Source organism: Chelonia mydas, chromosome 7 (genome assembly GCF_015237465.2).
Source record: "Chelonia mydas isolate rCheMyd1 chromosome 7, rCheMyd1.pri.v2, whole genome shotgun sequence".
NCBI lineage: Eukaryota > Metazoa > Chordata > Testudines > Cheloniidae > Chelonia > Chelonia mydas.
The window spans coordinates 45,051,579-45,069,167 of record NC_057853.1 but is presented as its reverse complement, the minus strand read 5'-3'; the positions used below and the strand labels follow the sequence as shown (position 1 = coordinate 45,069,167).

At 43.1% G+C, this 17,589-nt stretch overlaps 1 protein-coding gene across 14 annotated transcripts in view; it reads left to right on the top strand.

Annotated features, from left to right (window-relative positions):
• The window catches only part of DCAF1 (DDB1 and CUL4 associated factor 1), a 114,864-nt gene that overhangs the window by 52,292 nt on the left and 44,983 nt on the right, over nt 1-17,589 (top strand). For 7 of the 14 annotated variants that reach the window (XM_043550368.1, XM_043550367.1, XM_043550365.1 and 4 more), the window contains exons 11-18: nt 638-847; nt 2,847-3,016; nt 4,608-4,732; nt 5,852-7,112; nt 8,112-8,310; nt 8,986-9,068; nt 11,058-11,142; nt 12,621-12,854. In XM_043550368.1, the coding sequence (XP_043406303.1) occupies nt 638-847; nt 2,847-3,016; nt 4,608-4,732; nt 5,852-7,112; nt 8,112-8,310; nt 8,986-9,068; nt 11,058-11,142; nt 12,621-12,854 (2,367 nt within the window). Of the gene's footprint in view, nt 1-637; nt 848-2,846; nt 3,017-4,607; nt 4,733-5,851; nt 7,113-8,111; nt 8,311-8,985; nt 9,069-11,057; nt 11,143-12,620; nt 12,855-13,592; nt 13,726-14,534; nt 14,744-17,589 lie in introns of those variants that run through there. The other 7 variants (XM_043550369.1, XM_037905456.2, XM_037905454.2 and 4 more) reach the window with 4 other exon arrangements.

Here is a 17,589-nt window from a genome sequence, read left to right as displayed (position 1 = left end):
AGCTCCCCTCCCTCCCATTGGAATGGATGGAGGTGGGATGTGGGGATTCTGCGTGATGGACGTGAGTAGTCTGCCTCCCCATTTTGGGGGCATTTTTACTCTCTTCTCACACTCAAAGATCCTATGATTATTGTCTTGAGGGCTGAGGACTGGGTGACACTTCCCAAACAGCCTGTTAGTGCTGCTCCTTTGTTGGGCAACGGCCTATTAAATTCTAACTTTGGCTTAGTTCTCAGACCTTTTACCTAATGAGTGATACCATTCCACCAACATGTGTTCTAATCCTCATGTGATTGCTGTAGAAACACCTTCTACAGATCTGCCCTGATGTGGCTTTTGGATTTGCCTTTGGTTTTATGTGTAACGGGGGAGAGGGAACTTCTCTTTCCGGAGAATATTGCTATTCACCCAGTCATATCTCTCTCTCTCTCTCTGCAAAAAGAGGCTTCCATTTAATAGATGAAAGAGAACACAAATCTACAGTTTCAGCTGTGATATTTGATATCCATCCTGATACTGAGGTTAGCTCTATAGGGTAATTTTTTGTACAAATGCAGTTGGCAGTTGTAGGCATCTTCCTCCTGAAGAATGAGCCGAGTGAAAAGATGCTTCCCCTTTCTTGACTTGCTTTGTATAGATCAGCACCTTGGAGATCTTAAACCTGGAAGACCAGGGAGCCCTCCTGAGTGACGATGAGATCTTTGCCAGTCGCCAAACTGGGAAGCACACCTGCATGGCCCTGCGCAGGTACTTTGAAGCTCATCTTGCCATCAAACTTGAACAGGTGAAGCAGTCGCTCCAGCGTACTGAAGGTGGCATTCTAGTCCATCCGCAGCCACCATACAAGGTGAGCAGTATGTGTAGGATTTTGATACTGCTCTGTGTATGACATTTTCACATTATTTCATTTCCATGTCTGCAACAATGTCTTCTGAAGTCAGTGGAATCCATACAGGATGCACAACAGACTGTTCAGTTTTTTCCACAGTGAGGTGTCATGGCAATAGAAAAATGTCTGTAGCAAAGTTTCAGGGGGTATTTGGCTTCCATTTAATTGGGAGCGGACACTTCTTTCCCATCAGAGAGTTAAGCTAAGAGTGTCTAATCAGAACTTTTTCATCACATATCTACTTCCTGCTCATGTTTTTCACCCCTGAAAGGGCATGATCAGTAAAGTTTTTAAAGGTACTGAAGAGAATTTGGGTCCCGTTGTGAGATTCTGCTCTGGCAACAGGTGGAACAATCCTCTCTGTGCCCAAGGAGGACAATAGTCTTTAGAAATAAGCTAAGAAATCCTTGTGTTACCTTTAGTTGATCTTAAATTGTAAATCCTGAGGGAGCAGTGGTTTCTGTTCTGTTTTTTGCTAGGTTTTTAGATGGGAACTGAAAAGACAACTTCCACTTCTGTGGAGTGACAAAAATTACACGTAAAGTTTCATTCAGAAAAACAAAGGAATTAAAAATGCAGGAATCTTGTGTTAAAGTCACTTTTCTTTTATGTTTTAAAAATACGTTTATTTAAATGTATGAAAGATGAAGTGCTGAAGGTTGAGAAAAAAGACTATTCAGGTTTTTTCTATTTTAAATGGTTTTTATGGTTGGAATTTAGGGACTGTAACTCCATTTTACTGCAGCCTTTTGTGAGTTTGAATCATATTAGTGTAAAATTTTTACAGAACTCTTTCTAAATTGTGTAGTACTGTATATACTCATTCATAAGCCAGATTTTTTTTAGTGAAAAAGGGACGCATCAGAGAAGGGGGTCTGCTGAACGGGTATAGAGAAGGGGAGAGGTGAGACACAGCCCCTCCCCCCAAGAGAGGGAGCAAGGCGAGGCAGCACAGCCAGCAGAGCCAGAAGGGAAGAGGCGGGGCCAGAATCTCTCCGCTTCTGGCCACCCTGCTCTCCCCGCAGCCTCCGATGCAGCTCTGGAGCTGGCAGGCTGCAGCTGTGCCACTCAGCCCCTCCCCAGACCAGGCTGTGGCTGTGCCGCCCGGCCCACTGGAGCACGCTGCAGCCATGCCCCCGGCCCAGCCTGCTGGAACATGCTGCGGCCATGCTGCCTGGTCTGGCCTGCTGGAGCAGGCTGCGGCCGTGCTGCCCAGCCTGCCGGAGCAGCTCCAGCCAGGCCAGAGACATCCTCGCCTGGCCCTCCCCAGCTAAGGTGGGAAGGGATGGGATGGGGAGAGTGTGGGGGTCCTGGGCTAGAGGTGGGGTCATGTGGGGCATGGTCACAAGGGTTACTCCCCTGACCCCCACCTTCTCCCCCACAAAAAATTTCCCCACCAATTGCCCATCAGGGTAAGCAGCTGGCGCACCAGGACACTTTGTTTACTTAAGTTTACCTCCATGCCTGCGGATGCCCAAGGTAAACAATCCATCTCAGCCCGCCAGCGGCTTATCCTGATGGCCTGGGAGCCAAAGTTTGCTGATCCCACACTTATAGGTCGACTTATGAATAGGTCATAAAAATTTTCCATTTTTACTTATCCAACAGCTTGCGGGGGGTCGGCTTATAAATGAACCAGCTTATGATCGAGTATATACGAGTTACTGTATATTAGCCCTGTGAAGCCAGAACTTTATTTTGATACAACCTCTTTCTTAGTTTTCTCAAACTCACTTGTCATTTCTAGGTCTAGTGGGAAACTTGAAGGATATTGTTTTAATAATTTCTCTAGCATTTATTGTAGTGGCAGCTACAGTAGCTAGTATAGTAAGGGAATAAATTGAAAAACAAAAGCAAGTTAACTATAAATGAAATTGTATTTATTTTGGCTTCTTCTCTCCTAAGCTTATAACCTTTGTGATAGCTCTTTAACTCACCCTCCCTCCTCTCCCTATAGGCCTGTTCCTACACTCATGAGCAGATTGTGGAGATGATGGAGTTTTTAATAGAGTATGGTCCAGCACAGCTCTACTGGGAGCCAGCAGAAGTCTTTCTCAAATTGTCTTGTGTGCAACTCATGCTCCAGCTTATCTCCATAGCATGCAACTGGAAGACATACTATGCCAGGTGAGACAGTATATACTATACTGTACTGTTGCATTTCCCAGACTAGGGTGCAACTCTGTAGTGGGGCATGAATAAGAAAATAATTTTCCGTTTTTACATTAAACAGAGCCCCAACATCTAATTAAGGGCACACATGCACAGTGTCTTGTGCTCTGCAGCGAGCCAGTGCTATAGTCTTGTAGTTAGTGTGTATGAAAGGGGGAGTATCATTGACAGCTGAACCACAGTGGAAACATGATGATGTGAATGCCATAAGGGCTCTACAGAGCCAGAATACTCTAGTCTTCAAGAATCACTGGTAAAATAGAAGCTGAGTAGATTCTAACCACAGTCTTATAGATAGATTCATAGATATTTAGGTCAGAAGAGACCATTATGATCATCTAGTCTGACCTCCTGCACAACGCAGGCCACAGAATTTCACCCACCACTCCTACAAAAAAAAACCTCACACCTATATCTGTGCTATTGAAGTCCTCAAATCGTAGTTTAAAGACTTCAAGGAGCAGAGAATCCTCCAGCAAGTGACCCGTGCCCCATGCTACAGAGGAAGGCGAAAAACCTCCAGGGCCTCTTCCAATCTGCCCTGGAGGAAAATTCCTTCCCGACCCCAAATATGGCGATCAGCTAAACCCTGAGCATATGGGCGAGACTCATCAGCCAGATACTACAGAAAATTCTTTCCTGGGTAACTCGGATCTCACCCCATCTAATAGCCCATCACGGGCCATTGGGCCTATTTACCATGAATATTTAATTACCAAAACCATGTTATCCCATCATACCATCTCCTCCATAAACTTATCGAGTTTAATCTTAAAACTGATAGATCTTTTGCCCCCACTGCTTCCCTTGGAAGGCTATTCCAAAACTTCACTTCTCTGATGGTTAAAAACCTTCGTCTAATTTCTAGTCTAAATTTGCATTTCCCATCCACCCCAAACTTTGCTTACTTTTCATTGTGTTTGCTTAGTAACAGAAAGCAATAACCAAAGCATTGTTGGAGACTAGAAAACATAATCTTTCATAGCACAGAGAGAAGGGAAAAACCAACTATTTAGGCTGCCCTGCAGAGGGTAAATCTCCATTAGCTGGGTCAAGGAGGGATACTTCTCATTTCTCTTTGTTGACTTTGCTGAATTTGGCCAGGTGTTTTGAAATATGAGCCTGTATCGAGATTATGAATATCTGGCCAGTCAAAAAGGGGGTGTTGGAAGCTGCTGATTTACTGTACTATGCTTAGACTGGAGACCTCAGAGGAAATCCTATAGTGACCAAACTCTAGAGTTGCATAGAACTAACCTAGGAGATGTCGCTCCTAATGGCCTGTCTGTTATTTTTGACAATAGGCTCTCTACAGCAGCATGCTGCCAGAGCAAAGCTACTTTCTGGTAAATTCCTGAAACATCTCATCCCCCGGACCTTATCCTACATTGCAGTATCCAACCTGTAGCCAAAGAGGGAATAATCTGCAGGGAGTCCTGTTGAAGTGTTATAAATGCTCCTAGTATTTCCTATTATATATAGGAATTATTATTATATATAGTATATCCTAGTATTTCTAATTATTTCTTTCGCTGTACTCTTCCAGGAATGACACAGTACGCTACGCTTTGGATGTTCTGGCTATTCTTACTGTGGTTCCTAAAATCCAGTTGCAGCTGGCAGAGCCTGTAGATGTGTTGGATGAAGCAGGATCTACTGTCTCCACTGTGGGTAAGCTGAGCTTGGCCTTTAGGGTTTAAGTACTTTAACAGTCATATCTTTAGTTAAATGATATTTAGGTGACTTATTTCATACCCCCCACAGTAAGATAGAGGTCTACAGCACTCCGTTCATAGTCACAGCCAGTGATGCAGATAAATGAGAGGAGCTTGTGATATAGTACTTAAATTGTAAACTCCTGGGGGGCACAGCCTTTGTTGTCTCCTTGTTCTGAAGAACCCAGAGCACATTGTCAGTGCTCAACAAATAATACTGGCAGATCCACATTTCCAATGGGAGAGTGAGGGTCACTCAGCTTCCCGGACTCTTAAAGTGTCCTCATGGGATATGGGATTGGGAGTCGGTAGGAGGGGAGTACTGACCGTTAAATAATTAAACGGCTGATGAGTGTGCCCCTTTTTGATTCAGTGTCTTGGGTCAGTCATGCCACATGCTCACAGCTTGCAAATGAATCAACTCTGGCTGATTTCTGGCCTCTAAATGTTAGGAGGAAGGGGCCTGGCATGTTCTAGAACTGGCGGGGGTGCGGGGCAGTTGGTGTAGCTCTGAGAGGGAATCTCTTATGTGTGAGTACTTTCCACTAGTCCTTCCTGGAATGAAGGTTGGATTTGAAGAACAATTAAAGTAATAGATTCTTTTTGACCAAAAAGCAACTAGCTCCAGCCTTTTTTCTTTGAGTCACTCTGGGGGGTGTGATGTGTATTGTACTTTTTGTATAAAAAGTTACCCTCTCCTCCACTTTTGCTTTGTTATGTACATAATAGCTGCTTTCTGTGATGTCAATCCCAGAGGCACTCCTCTGTGTCAATCCCCATGTCATAGCTGCAGTCTGGTGAGGTGCCTGGCCTAAAGCTAACATGGACCATGCCTGATCACCTTCTGTGAGAGACCATATTTGACCCGTCACTGAATATTGCTGTGGTGTGATTCACGGAGCATATCAGTGGGTGGTACTAGTGGAGGGGATTATCTAGCCTGGGGAGATAGAGGAACAGCTGTGGTTGTTAGAGAGAATGAGGTGACTGCAGAGCAATGTCTCATACTCTGATTTTTAGAACAGTGTGTAATGCTTAAGTAGGCTAGCATGGTAACAGAAGTATTTCTCATTAGGTATCAGCATCATCCTGGGAGTTGCTGAGGGTGAGTTCTTCATCCATGATGCAGAGATCCAGAAGTCAGCCCTTCAGATCATCATCAACTGTGTGTGTGGCCCAGATAATCGGATCTCCAGTATTGGCAAATTCATCTCGGGAACCCCCCGACGAAAGCTCCCCCAGGCACCCAAAAGCAGTGAGCACACACTGGCCAAGATGTGGAATGTGGTGCAGTCCAACAATGGCATCAAAGTGCTGCTGTCATTGCTGTCTATAAAGATGCCAATTACGGATGCAGATCAGATCCGAGCGTTAGCCTGTAAGGCCTTGGTGGGGCTGTCCCGTAGCAGTACCGTCCGGCAGATCATCAGCAAGCTTCCCCTCTTCAGCAGCTGTCAGATCCAGCAACTGATGAAGGAGCCTGTGCTCCAGGACAAGCGCAGCGACCATGTCAAGTTCTGCAAGTATGCTGCCGAGCTGATAGAGCGTGTCTCAGGGAAGCCATTGCTGATTGGCACAGATGTCTCCTTGGCTCGGTTGCAGAAAGCGGATGTGGTGGCCCAGTCAAGGATCTCATTTCCTGAGAAGGAGCTGCTGCTTTTGATTCGGAACCATCTCATCTCTAAGGGGCTAGGAGAAACTGCTACTGTCCTCACTAAAGAGGCAGATCTACCCATGACTGCGGCATCTCACTCCTCCGCCTTCACCCCTGTTGCAGCCGCTGCCTCCCCTGTGGCTCTGCCTCGCACACCTCGTATAGCTAACGGTATCTCGGCCCGACTGAGTAGCCATGCTTCTGTAGGTTCTACTGCCACCTCTGTCCATGCTCAACCAAGGCCTTCTGTGTCCCAGGGTCCACTTGCCCTTCCAGGTCCTTCTTATGCCAGCAACTCCCCTTTGATTGGCAGGATTAGCTTCATCAGAGAGAGGCCACCACCCTGCAATGGCAGGAAAATCAGAGTGCTGAGACAAAAATCGGACCACGGCGCCTACAGCCAGAGCCCAGCCATCAAAAAGCAGCTGGACAGACACCTCCCTTCCCCACCCACGCTGGACAGTATAATTACAGAGTACCTTAGGGAGCAGCATGCCCGCTGCAAGAACCCTGTTGCCACCTGCCCCCCTTTCTCTCTTTTTACTCCCCACCAGTGCCCTGAGCCAAAACAGAGGCGCCAGGCGCCAACTAACTTTACCTCGCGGCTGACCCGTAGGGCGGCCTTTCCGAAGTATGGAGGGGTGGACGGTGGATGCTTTGATAGACACCTTATATTCAGCAGGTAAGGAAGAAAGGAATGTTTCTCAAATCTTCTTGGGGTGAGGTCTGTGCCAAAAGGTCTTACCTGCTACAAAAGAGGATGCAGGTCCCAGAATCCTCATTCCTTGGACACATAAAAACATTTCCCTTCTATGGTGACAGTTGGGAGAATTTTGCAAATCCAATTTGAGAAGCTGTTCTGTTTCTCTTTGATATTAGCATTTAATATAGCACCTTCAAGCTTCAGATTGTTGTAAAGACACTAATGAAGCCTCATGACCCCACCCTGGGAGGTAAGTATTGTAATCCCCACTCTGCAGGTGAGGCAATTGAGGCAGAAAGGCTGAGCTACTGAAGGCATGAGGTTATCTGTCAGATCCAGGGCTTTTGGCAAATTAATGAATACAGGATCTCTATTTTGTTCTTGTAGCCTACCCCCCATCTCCTCTTCCTCACAGCCGCCAGTAGTGCTGTCCTACCTACACAGAAGTCTGTGACTTCTTCAGATGTGGAATAAATGGGAAGAGCTGACAAGTCTGTAAAATGATCATATGTTGATGCAAATATTTTTTGGTGGCAGTAAAACCACACTACCACCTTCAAAAATTTATGATCCTGAGACACCTGATGTACCCTCTGTCCTTGTTTTGCTTGTTCTGTGCTTCTTTCATGAGGTCTTAGCCACCTGGCCAGGTTTTCCCATGTGACCATGCCACAGATTTTCCACCAGTCCAACTTGAAAGGTATTGAATCCAGATTTTACATCTGATAGGATGTTATGACTCAAGGATTTCATCTTGCAGGACACAAATCCTGAGATGTTGCAAGCCCCAGTGTCAGCTGTTTTCTTCCTGCTCTGCTGGTGTCATTCTCTCTAATCTTCCCTTAAAAAGAAAGCTAAAGTAATAACTGTAGCTACCTGAGCTTTCAAGCACAGGTTTTAAGATCATCCCACCCTTGTTCATTGCTGCTTTTCTTTCCCCCTTTTTGGGTCACTTTTCTACATTCTTTCCTTCCCCAGGTTTCGTCCAATTTCTGTGTTCCGGGAAGCAAATGAGGATGAAAGTGGCTTTACCTGCTGTGCATTCTCTGCACGGGAGCGATTCCTAATGCTGGGCACTTGCACTGGGCAGCTGAAGCTCTACAATGTTTTCAGTGGGCAGGAGGAGGCCAGTTACAACTGCCATAACTCTGCCATCACGCACCTTGAGCCATCCAGGGTAAGGAGTCAAAGACCTCATCTGAACGTTGAGTTCCTGTGGTTTCAACCTTGTCCTGTTTTTGCCCCATACGGGTTACATGGACCCAAAGCACATCTACTGGCTAGCATGCAACATAGCCTACAAAAGTACTAGCAGAGTAATAGTGGAACAGTTTTTGCTCCCTTAGAATTGTATAAATCCTTCCTTTTACCTAACAGATAGCACAAGAGGGATGCAATAGCTTTGTGTCTGCATTGATAACCTGTGTTTGTAAGGCTGATGAAGAGGGCTATTGAAGTGGCTTTGTGTATGTATAGGAAAAACACAAGATGCTGTAAAAAAAGAACTCTCCTTTAGAGTGGAAGAAACCTAATGTTCAAGAATCTAGGAAGAAATTAAAAAAAAATAAGAGTTCTCCTCTGCACTCACAGGGCACTGGAGCTTAGTCAAGGATTACCTGCTTCTCATCTGCTGCCGTCATAATGTATAGCTCCTTTTAGTGGTCCATAAAATTTTTGAGGAATATTGTAGAGTGGTATAATTTGCCACCTGATCACCATTCCTGAGTAGTGCAGTGAGAAAGGGTCCTTTGAGCATTCCTAAACCCCTGTTGTACGTGTGAGAAAATACACTTGTGTACCAATAACTCCACTTTGTATTGCTCTGTCGTTTTCTCACACCATTGAACAACAGGATGGATCTTTACTGCTAACATCTGCTACGTGGAGCCAACCATTGTCTGCGCTGTGGGGGATGAAATCGGTCTTTGACATGAAGTACGTACTCTTTGCCCTGGTCTACACTGGCGGGTAGGGGATTGATCTAAGTTACGCAACTTCAGCTACGTGAATAACATAGCTGAAGTCGACATACTTAGATTGACTTACTGTGGTGTCTTCACTGCAGTGAGTCGACTGCTGACACTCCCCCGTTGACTCTGCCTGTGCCTCTCGCGGCACTGGAGTACAGGAGTCGACGGGAGAGCACTCGGTTCGACTTATCGCATCTAGATTAGACGTGATAAATCGATCCCCGCTGGATCGATCGCTGCCCGCCAATCTGGCGGGTAGTGAAGACATACCCTTTGATAGTCTGAAATGCACAAAGTTAAAGAAGAACCTTTAAATCAGTGGTTCTCAAACTTTTTTACTTGTGACCCCTTTCACATAGCAAGCCTTTGAGTGCGACCCCCCTTATAAATTAAAAACACTTTTAAATATATGTAACACCATTATAAATGCTGGAGGCAAAGCGGGGTTGGGGTGGAGGTTGACAGCTCATGACCCCCTATGTAATAACCTCACAACCCCCTGAGGGGTCCCGAACCCCAGTTTCAGAACCCCTGCTTTAAATGTACCCAAAAACCCCTGGAATGGCAAACTGCAAAAATGTATTCAAGTACTTGGCAGCTGAGAGCTGCTATGTGCTAGGAAACCTATTCCAACTATGGCTGTCAAACAATTAAAAACAATAATTGTGATTAATCGCACAATTAAAAAAAATCATGATTAAAAAAATCGCGATTAATCGCAGTTTTAATCACACCGTTAATAATACCATTTATTTAAATATTTTTGGATGTTTTCTATATTTGCAAATATATTGATTTCAATAACACAGAATACAAAAAGAAAAGGAGTACTTGTGGCACCTTAGAGACTAACAAATCTATTTGAACATAAGCTTTCGTGAGCTACAGCTATATTACCTATACCACAGGTTTTGTAGAAGACAGATCACACAGTAATGACTAGTTTAAAATGATCAAACAAAATTAGAACAATTAAAAGTTATCCGGAAACCAGTTAAATGAAATAACTTCAAAGGGAAAAAATGTGTTATATTAGTGTTATATTATGTAAAAGGATAGTGCAATGTAACTATGACCAGAACATTCAAATTGTTAGTGTTTGAATAAAAAAGTCTGGCTCTGTTCCTATGTTGCTGTGTCTTCATCACTTCATTGGATGCAGATAGCCTTACAAAATTCTATTTGCCTGGAGGGTATTTACTTGAGACAGATGAGTAAAATTGTGATTTTGATAAAAAGCAAATAAGTAGCATTTTTTTTGTTTTTTGCTTCATTGGTAAATTATCATGACAATCTTTTAAGGCTAGCTACTGAAAAAGTGTAGCACAGTAATTTGCATGGTAAATTTTGTAGTGTAGATGGATACTGCAAACATGACAAAGTTAAATGCATTTCAATATTAACCGTTCTTTAATCCCTTTAGAAAATAGAAGGGAGAGATTCCTATCTCTCAAAGGTTTAATCATTGCCTACTAGACTATGGGCAACAGCATTAACTTTTTAATGTGACCATGTTTAAATTAACTGGAACGCATGTTGTGGACAGGAGATTTGAAGCGCTCAAATTGGTGCATGTGGGAATTCTACATGTTCCCACTGCCCTTCTTTAGCAAATATAATGTCACCTCTGTCTTCTTGAGCAGCTGCAGTTAATGTTCTGAGGTAGCTTTTGATCATAAGTTGCCTTGCTGCTGGTGTGTTTCAGAGCTGTACTGTTTGTGACTGTGGATAGTAAATACTCTTCTGACAAATGGACGACTCCCAGCTGGTGTGCACATTTTAGCACCACCATTTGCTATGGTCAGTGGAGCAGAGAAGGCTCTTTTAGGTTTTATTTCTTGTGTGTTAAAAATTATAACCTCTTCCAGAAGTATTTCCACAGTGTGTATCTGATTCAGAATGGACAGTCTGAATCTGCTGCTCATTGACCTCGTCACTGATTGTTGTTGTGCAGGCATTCCTTCCCAGACGATCACTACGTGGAGTTCAGCAAGCACTCTCAGGATAGGGTCATTGGCACAAAAGGGGACATTGCCCATGTAAGTACCAATGGAAATTGATTCTTTGAAGCCATGACAAGGTTATGCCCCTACCCGTACCATCTGTTAACTGATGTGGGTACTGTGGAGCTGTATGTAACTGGCAAATTAAAGGCTTTACAGGTACAGCTTCAAAAGTGTAAATTAGCTTATTCACTGCATGTAAAAGCATTGGGTTAACCTGAAAATTGAGTTAGGCTGTAAAGTTGAATGGTATGCCACCTGCCTTTTAGACATATGTATTTTAGACATAATTGTATTGGGCATATCTAGTATCTGGCCTGATGAGCCATTCATTTGAGAGATGTTCTGCAGAGAATTGTGCTGGAACACACGCAGGTGTGAAGAAGTTATGGCAGCTTTTTATAAATGAAAGGTTTTGCCATAAAGAGTACTTCAGCAGCAGTTGAGGGAAATGAGATATTGGAAGTTTTCCTGCAGGAATGCACAGAATGAGATTGCTTTACAGTGATAAATAAGTTGGTTTAAATTATCTGTGTATTTTGCATAATACTCTTTCAGCATTTTGCACATATCAGGCCATGAAAATCCTGCAATCTGAGGGGTTCCTTTCCTCTCTGAAGGTGCCAGTGCTAGACAGAATTAATTACAGGGATTATCTCACTTGAAGCGTTGACAAAAAATGTCACAAAGTCTACTTATTCAAATTGTTCATCATTTTCCATGCCAGTCTTGCTAATTTTCGTGTACATTTTTGTTTAAACAAATGAGTTATCCATCCTTATCCAGCTCTTCCAGTGTTTTGGCACTCCAGGGAAATCAAATCTGAGTTTGCAATGTGATCATCTGGCAACAGATTGATATCCAAAAAACAAAGGCTTTTGGCTTCATTGCAGGGTCAGAAGGAAACTAGGCTGTGAGAAATACCTCTGAGAAAATAGTTACAGGCACAAAAAGTATGAAGGTTTTGTCTTTGGTTTTGAAAATCCTTCTCAGGGAAATAGGGGCACAGTTTAGTGAGACCATGTAGTGTAATAATTGCCAGTAACTTGAGCTCTTTCTCCTATATTTTAGGGTTTTCTTGACCGTGTCCTAATGGACTCTTTCTTTGCTTGTGGCCTGTAAATATCACCTCCTTTAAAGTTAGTTTAAATATTTCTGTAGCAGACTGGTTAAATGCTGCCTTTGTCTAAAACTTTGCAACCTATTTTTCAGAACTGGGTTAGTTTTCTAATACCAACCTCAAGCTTGTTAAACATGTTAGACAGCCCCAGATGCGCTAAGCATTGTCCAAATGTATGGGAAAACACAGACCCTGGCCTGGAGAACTTTGTCTGAACGTTTGATGCCTTGGAAGGGAGAGTCTGACATTGGCAAGCTCTCATTTGCGATGCATAAGAAAAGCTAGGATGAGAGGGATCACCAAAAAATTCTGGAAGGGATGGTAGATAGTGTTCTTGGGCACTGATAGAACTACAAATCTTAACTAATCTTTCTTTTTCTTTTTAATCTAAAAGATCTATGATATTCAGACTGGCAACAAGCTATTGACTCTGTTTAACCCAGATCTTGCCAACAACTACAAGAAGAACTGCGCCACCTTTAACCCCACAGATGACCTTGTCCTAAATGATGGGGTGCTCTGGGATGTCCGCTCTGCACAGGCCATCCACAAGTTTGACAAATTCAACATGACCATCAGTGGTGTTTTTCATCCTAATGGGCTAGAGGTCATAGTCAACACAGAGATTGTATCCTTTTACCTCCGTTGTAACACTAATGCACTGGAAACATAAAACCTTGGATTGACAAACAGATGGTTTGATTGCAGTAGCCTGTATAACTGTCCGGCTGCGTCATATGATAAGCAGAAATAGAATTTCACAGGCTGTGGTAGTAACAGAAGCTTTAATACATAAGTTAAATAGGGTGAACATAGAAATTATGCAGGTTAGATCAATAGTCCATCTAAACCAGGTGTTCTCAAATTTTTTGAGCTGAGGACCCATTTACAAATGTTTAGCGCCTGTCGCAACCCAGTAAGTAGTCTGGGGGTGGAGGCTCTGGGATGGTTTTGGTTGGATCCTGCCCCTTTGGGGACTTGGGTCCTTCCCAGCACTCACCCCTCAGTGGCAGCTCCTGCATCTCCTGTGTTGCGGGGCTGGCTGGGCTTGGCTCTCCGCTCTGGGCATTGCAACACCGCTCAGTTTTGGCTCCACCCCCCTGACTGAACCAAATTTGTGTGAGTGGAGTTGTGACCTGGCTCATGGGGTTGCAGTGCCATTCACTCAAATGGCCTACATGGACTCCTGTCGTCATGACAGCTGGACTAAACCTGTATGGCACTGGGACCCGAGAGGCTGCAGTGCCTGGAGCAGGGAGACAAGCCCAGCCCGCCCCATGGGACAGGAGTCACAGGAGCTGCCATTCCACCTTTTGAAACATTCTGGCAACCCAATTTTGCTTGAAAAACCCTGATCTTAACCCAGTGCCTGATGCTTCAGAAGATGATGTACCCTCTCCCCTCCCCCAGTGGACACTTATGGGCTAGCCTATTCATAGGTGAAACTTTTAACTTCGGGGACATTTATTACCTTTGGATAACTGGACATTTGGATAAAGGTAAATGATGATTTTAGCTGCAGCTTCACACTGAAATTTCTTTCAGTCACTGACCACGATGACAGACTTCACTGGGAGTCAAAGCTCCATACCCGGCTAAAGTGATAATGTTCGATACTTTGACTCAGTGCTCTCCCTTAGTCCTGCATTCTTGTTTCCGATCTGACACTTAAAACCTCATTACCACATCATTTTGTTTGCCTTTTTCAAGCTTTTTTTGTTTTGTTTTACTGAATTTTGTGTCTAAATAAAAAGTTCTCTGTCATTTAACACGTGACCCACAAGCTTTACTCCTCTTCACGTAATTTATTGGCATAGTGGTGGCTAATAGAGAGTTTTTGTCTGTACTATTATTTACTAGGGCTGTCGATTAATTGCAGTTAACTCACGCAATTAACTCAAAATTTAATCATGATTTAAAATAATTAATTGCACTGTTGTACAATAGAATACCAATTGAAATTTATTAAATATTTTTGGATGTTTTTCTACATTTTCAAGTATATTGATTTCTAGTACACAGTACAGAATACAAAGTGTACAGTACTCACTATATAATTATTTTGATTACAAATATTTGTACTGTAAAAATGATAAACAAAAGAAACAGTATTTTTCAAGTCACCTCATACAAGTACTGTAGTGCAATCTCTGTATCATGAAAGTGTAACTTACAAATGTAGATTATTTTTGTTACATAACTGTTTTGTTTTTGAGTGCAATGTAAAACATTAGAGCCTAGAAGTCCACTCAGTCCTACTTCTTGTTCAGCCAATCGCTAAGACAAACACGTTTGTTTACGTTTACAGGAGATACTGCTGACTGCTGCTTGTTTACAATGTCACCTGAAAGTGAGAACAGGTGTTCGCATGGCACTTTTGTAGCCAGTGTTGCAAGGTATTTATGTCTCAGATATGCTAAACATTTGTATGCAGCTTTATGCTCTGGCAGCCATTCCAGAGGTTCCATGCCGATGATGCTCATTAAAAAAATAATGCATTAATTAAATTTGTGACTGAACTCTTTGGGGGAGAATTGTGTGTCTCCTGTTCTGTTTTACCCACATTCTGCCATATATTTCATGTTATAGCCGTCTCGGATGATGACCCGGCACATGTTCGTTTTAAGAACACTTTCACAGCAGATTTGACAAAACGCAAAGAAGATATCAATGTGAGATTTCTAAAAATAGCTACAGCACTTGACCCAAGGTTTAAGAATCTGAAGTGCTAATCAAAATCTGAGAGGGACGAGGTGTGGAGCATGCGTTCAGAAGTCTTAAAAGAGCAACACTCAGATGTGGAAACTACAGAACCTGAACCACCAAAAAAGAAAATGAACATTCTGCTGCTGGCATCTGACTCAGATGATGAAAATGAACATGCATTGGTCCGTTCTGCTTTGGATCGTTATGGAGCAGAACCAGTCATCGGCATGGACGCATGTCCTCTGGAATGGTGGTTGAAGCATGAAGGGGCATACGAATCTTTAGCACATCTGGCACGTAAATGTTTTGCGACGACAGCTACGACAGTGGCATGCGAATGCCTGTTCTCACTTTCAGGTGACATTGTAAGCAAGAAGCGGGCAGCATTGTCTCCTGCAAATTGTAACTAAACTTGTTTGCCTGAGCGATTGGCTGAAGTAGGACTGAGTGGACTTATAGGCTCTAAAGGTATGCATTGTTTTATTTTTGAATGCAGTTTTTTTGTACATAATTCTACATTTGTAAGTTAAACTTTCATAATAAAGAGATTGCACCACAGTACTTGCATTAGGTGAACCAAAAATATTACTACTTTTGTTTTTTTACAGTGCAAATATTTGTAATCAAAAATAAATGTAAAGTGAGCACTGTACACTGTGTATTCTGTGTAATTGAAATCAATATAATTGAAAATATAGAAAACATCCAAAAATGTTTAAATACATGGTATTCTATTATTGTTTAACAGCACGATTAATTTTTTTAAATGCTTGGCAGCCCTATTGTTTACCTGTTACTAGTGCACAAAGTGGCACTTCTTCCTCTGTGCTAGCTCGTTTAAGTTTGGCTTCAGTGAAGTGACTGCTATGCAAAGGTAGCTCTCCAGAGACTTGTTTGTGAGCTTGTTTCGAGCATCATTCTTGACTGTGCTTCTGACTACAAATCTGGATTTGTTCATTTATGGTGATCTGAACATTGAGAGTATCAGGAGGGAGAGTTTCTTAAGGTTTGGGTATTTTTCTGTGTCCAGATAAAGTGTCCAGGATGTCATGATTTCGGTGTTCTTGAATTCATTCTTCAGCAGGTCAGAGGTCTGCAAGTCGACTAGTTCTAGCTGCAGGGCCCCCTCATCTGTTACAGGGAGGACCATGTGGATGTGAGATGAGAAGTCATGCTCAGGTGGTATGGAGAAAAGATCATGTACAAAACCAGTTACATCCTTTGGCATGAAAAAAATCTCTTGGGTGCTGAAGTTGTCCTTTCACTGTTAAAGGCAGCTTGTCATGAGAGGACTGATCACATCTGTCTTCAGTGCTGATCAATGGTTGTGGAATTGAATAAAATGCAAAAGCTTCCCAGAGCTCAAATTCATGAAAAATATGTCCAACTTCTTCTTCTGAAAAGCTTCTAGCTTCTTGACAAGGTTGCGGATTATCTTCTCCTGGCTTTGCAGCTGTACATTCAGGGTATTCAGATGGCCAAATATGTTGCAAAGAAATACTGTTTTGACCATGAATTCAATATCTCTAGAAGGGCCAGATATTCAGATGCCTCCTTGTGGCTGCTCAACAGCTTGAGCCTACAGCTTGCAGAGGCATGCCAGTGATGTAGCCTCACCAAGCCAGTGAATATCATTCCAGAGAAGATGATCTTCATGGTTTGCAGAGGACCCAGCAGTCAGCTCACAAAATAGTCTGTGCTGCAGACTTGAGAAAGCTCTGATGAAATTGATTATTTTCATCCATCTCCTTATCGTCTTTCAGTTCCCCACTCAACTTGGCACACAGCACACTTTGTGGAGGGCTTTCAGTTGTGATGCTACTTCTGCTGGTTGTGCTGCAAGGCCCCTCCACTTGCCAGCACTGAAGGTTGCCATCTGTTATCAGAAAGCAAATGTTGCTTAGTGAGAGTCGCTGTTTATCAAACGCTGCATTGATTTTCTTCAAATACGACATCTCCAGGGAAAAATGTTTCCAGGGCATCAAACTGAAAAGTTCTTCTCAGAAGGTTTGGCCATCAAAGTAGCTCACATTCAAACACAGCTGCGCTATGTCTTTCTTGTAATTGATTAGTCAATGGCCACTGACACAAACTCAGCACCTCTCAGACCTTTCAACAATTAATGGAACGCTTTGTCAAAGCCTGGACATGGGTGCATTGCAGTCGTTTCTGACGGGAGCTTGCTTGACAGTGTTCGTGGTGACTGCCTTCATCTTCTCATCAGCTTCCACTTCCTGGAGAACAGCCCGCATACGCTCTTCGATGGTTTTGGAATCACTGAAGGGCTTCGTCTTTGATGCTAGAGTCCAGGCCACTCATAGAGAAGCCGTAGCCATCTCCTGTTGTGATGCAGAACTCATGAGCATCTTACTTCCATAATTGTAAGATATGATCAGGAAGTCGACCTTTGATCACCTTATCTCTGTGTTCAAAGGATAATTGTCATTGAAAGTTGATTGGTTCATATAAAAGTGGTATCTCAGGTTGTATTCCTTTATGACAGAAACACACTTGTTGCACAACAAGAACATTGGCTTCACTTTGGCTACATTTGGTAGAAAGAACAAATATTCATGATCAGTTCTTCATTAAATGATCAAGGCTGTGTGTGGATTCACTGCAGGAGTCAGGTGCCTCCTTATTAATGCCTGAGTGGG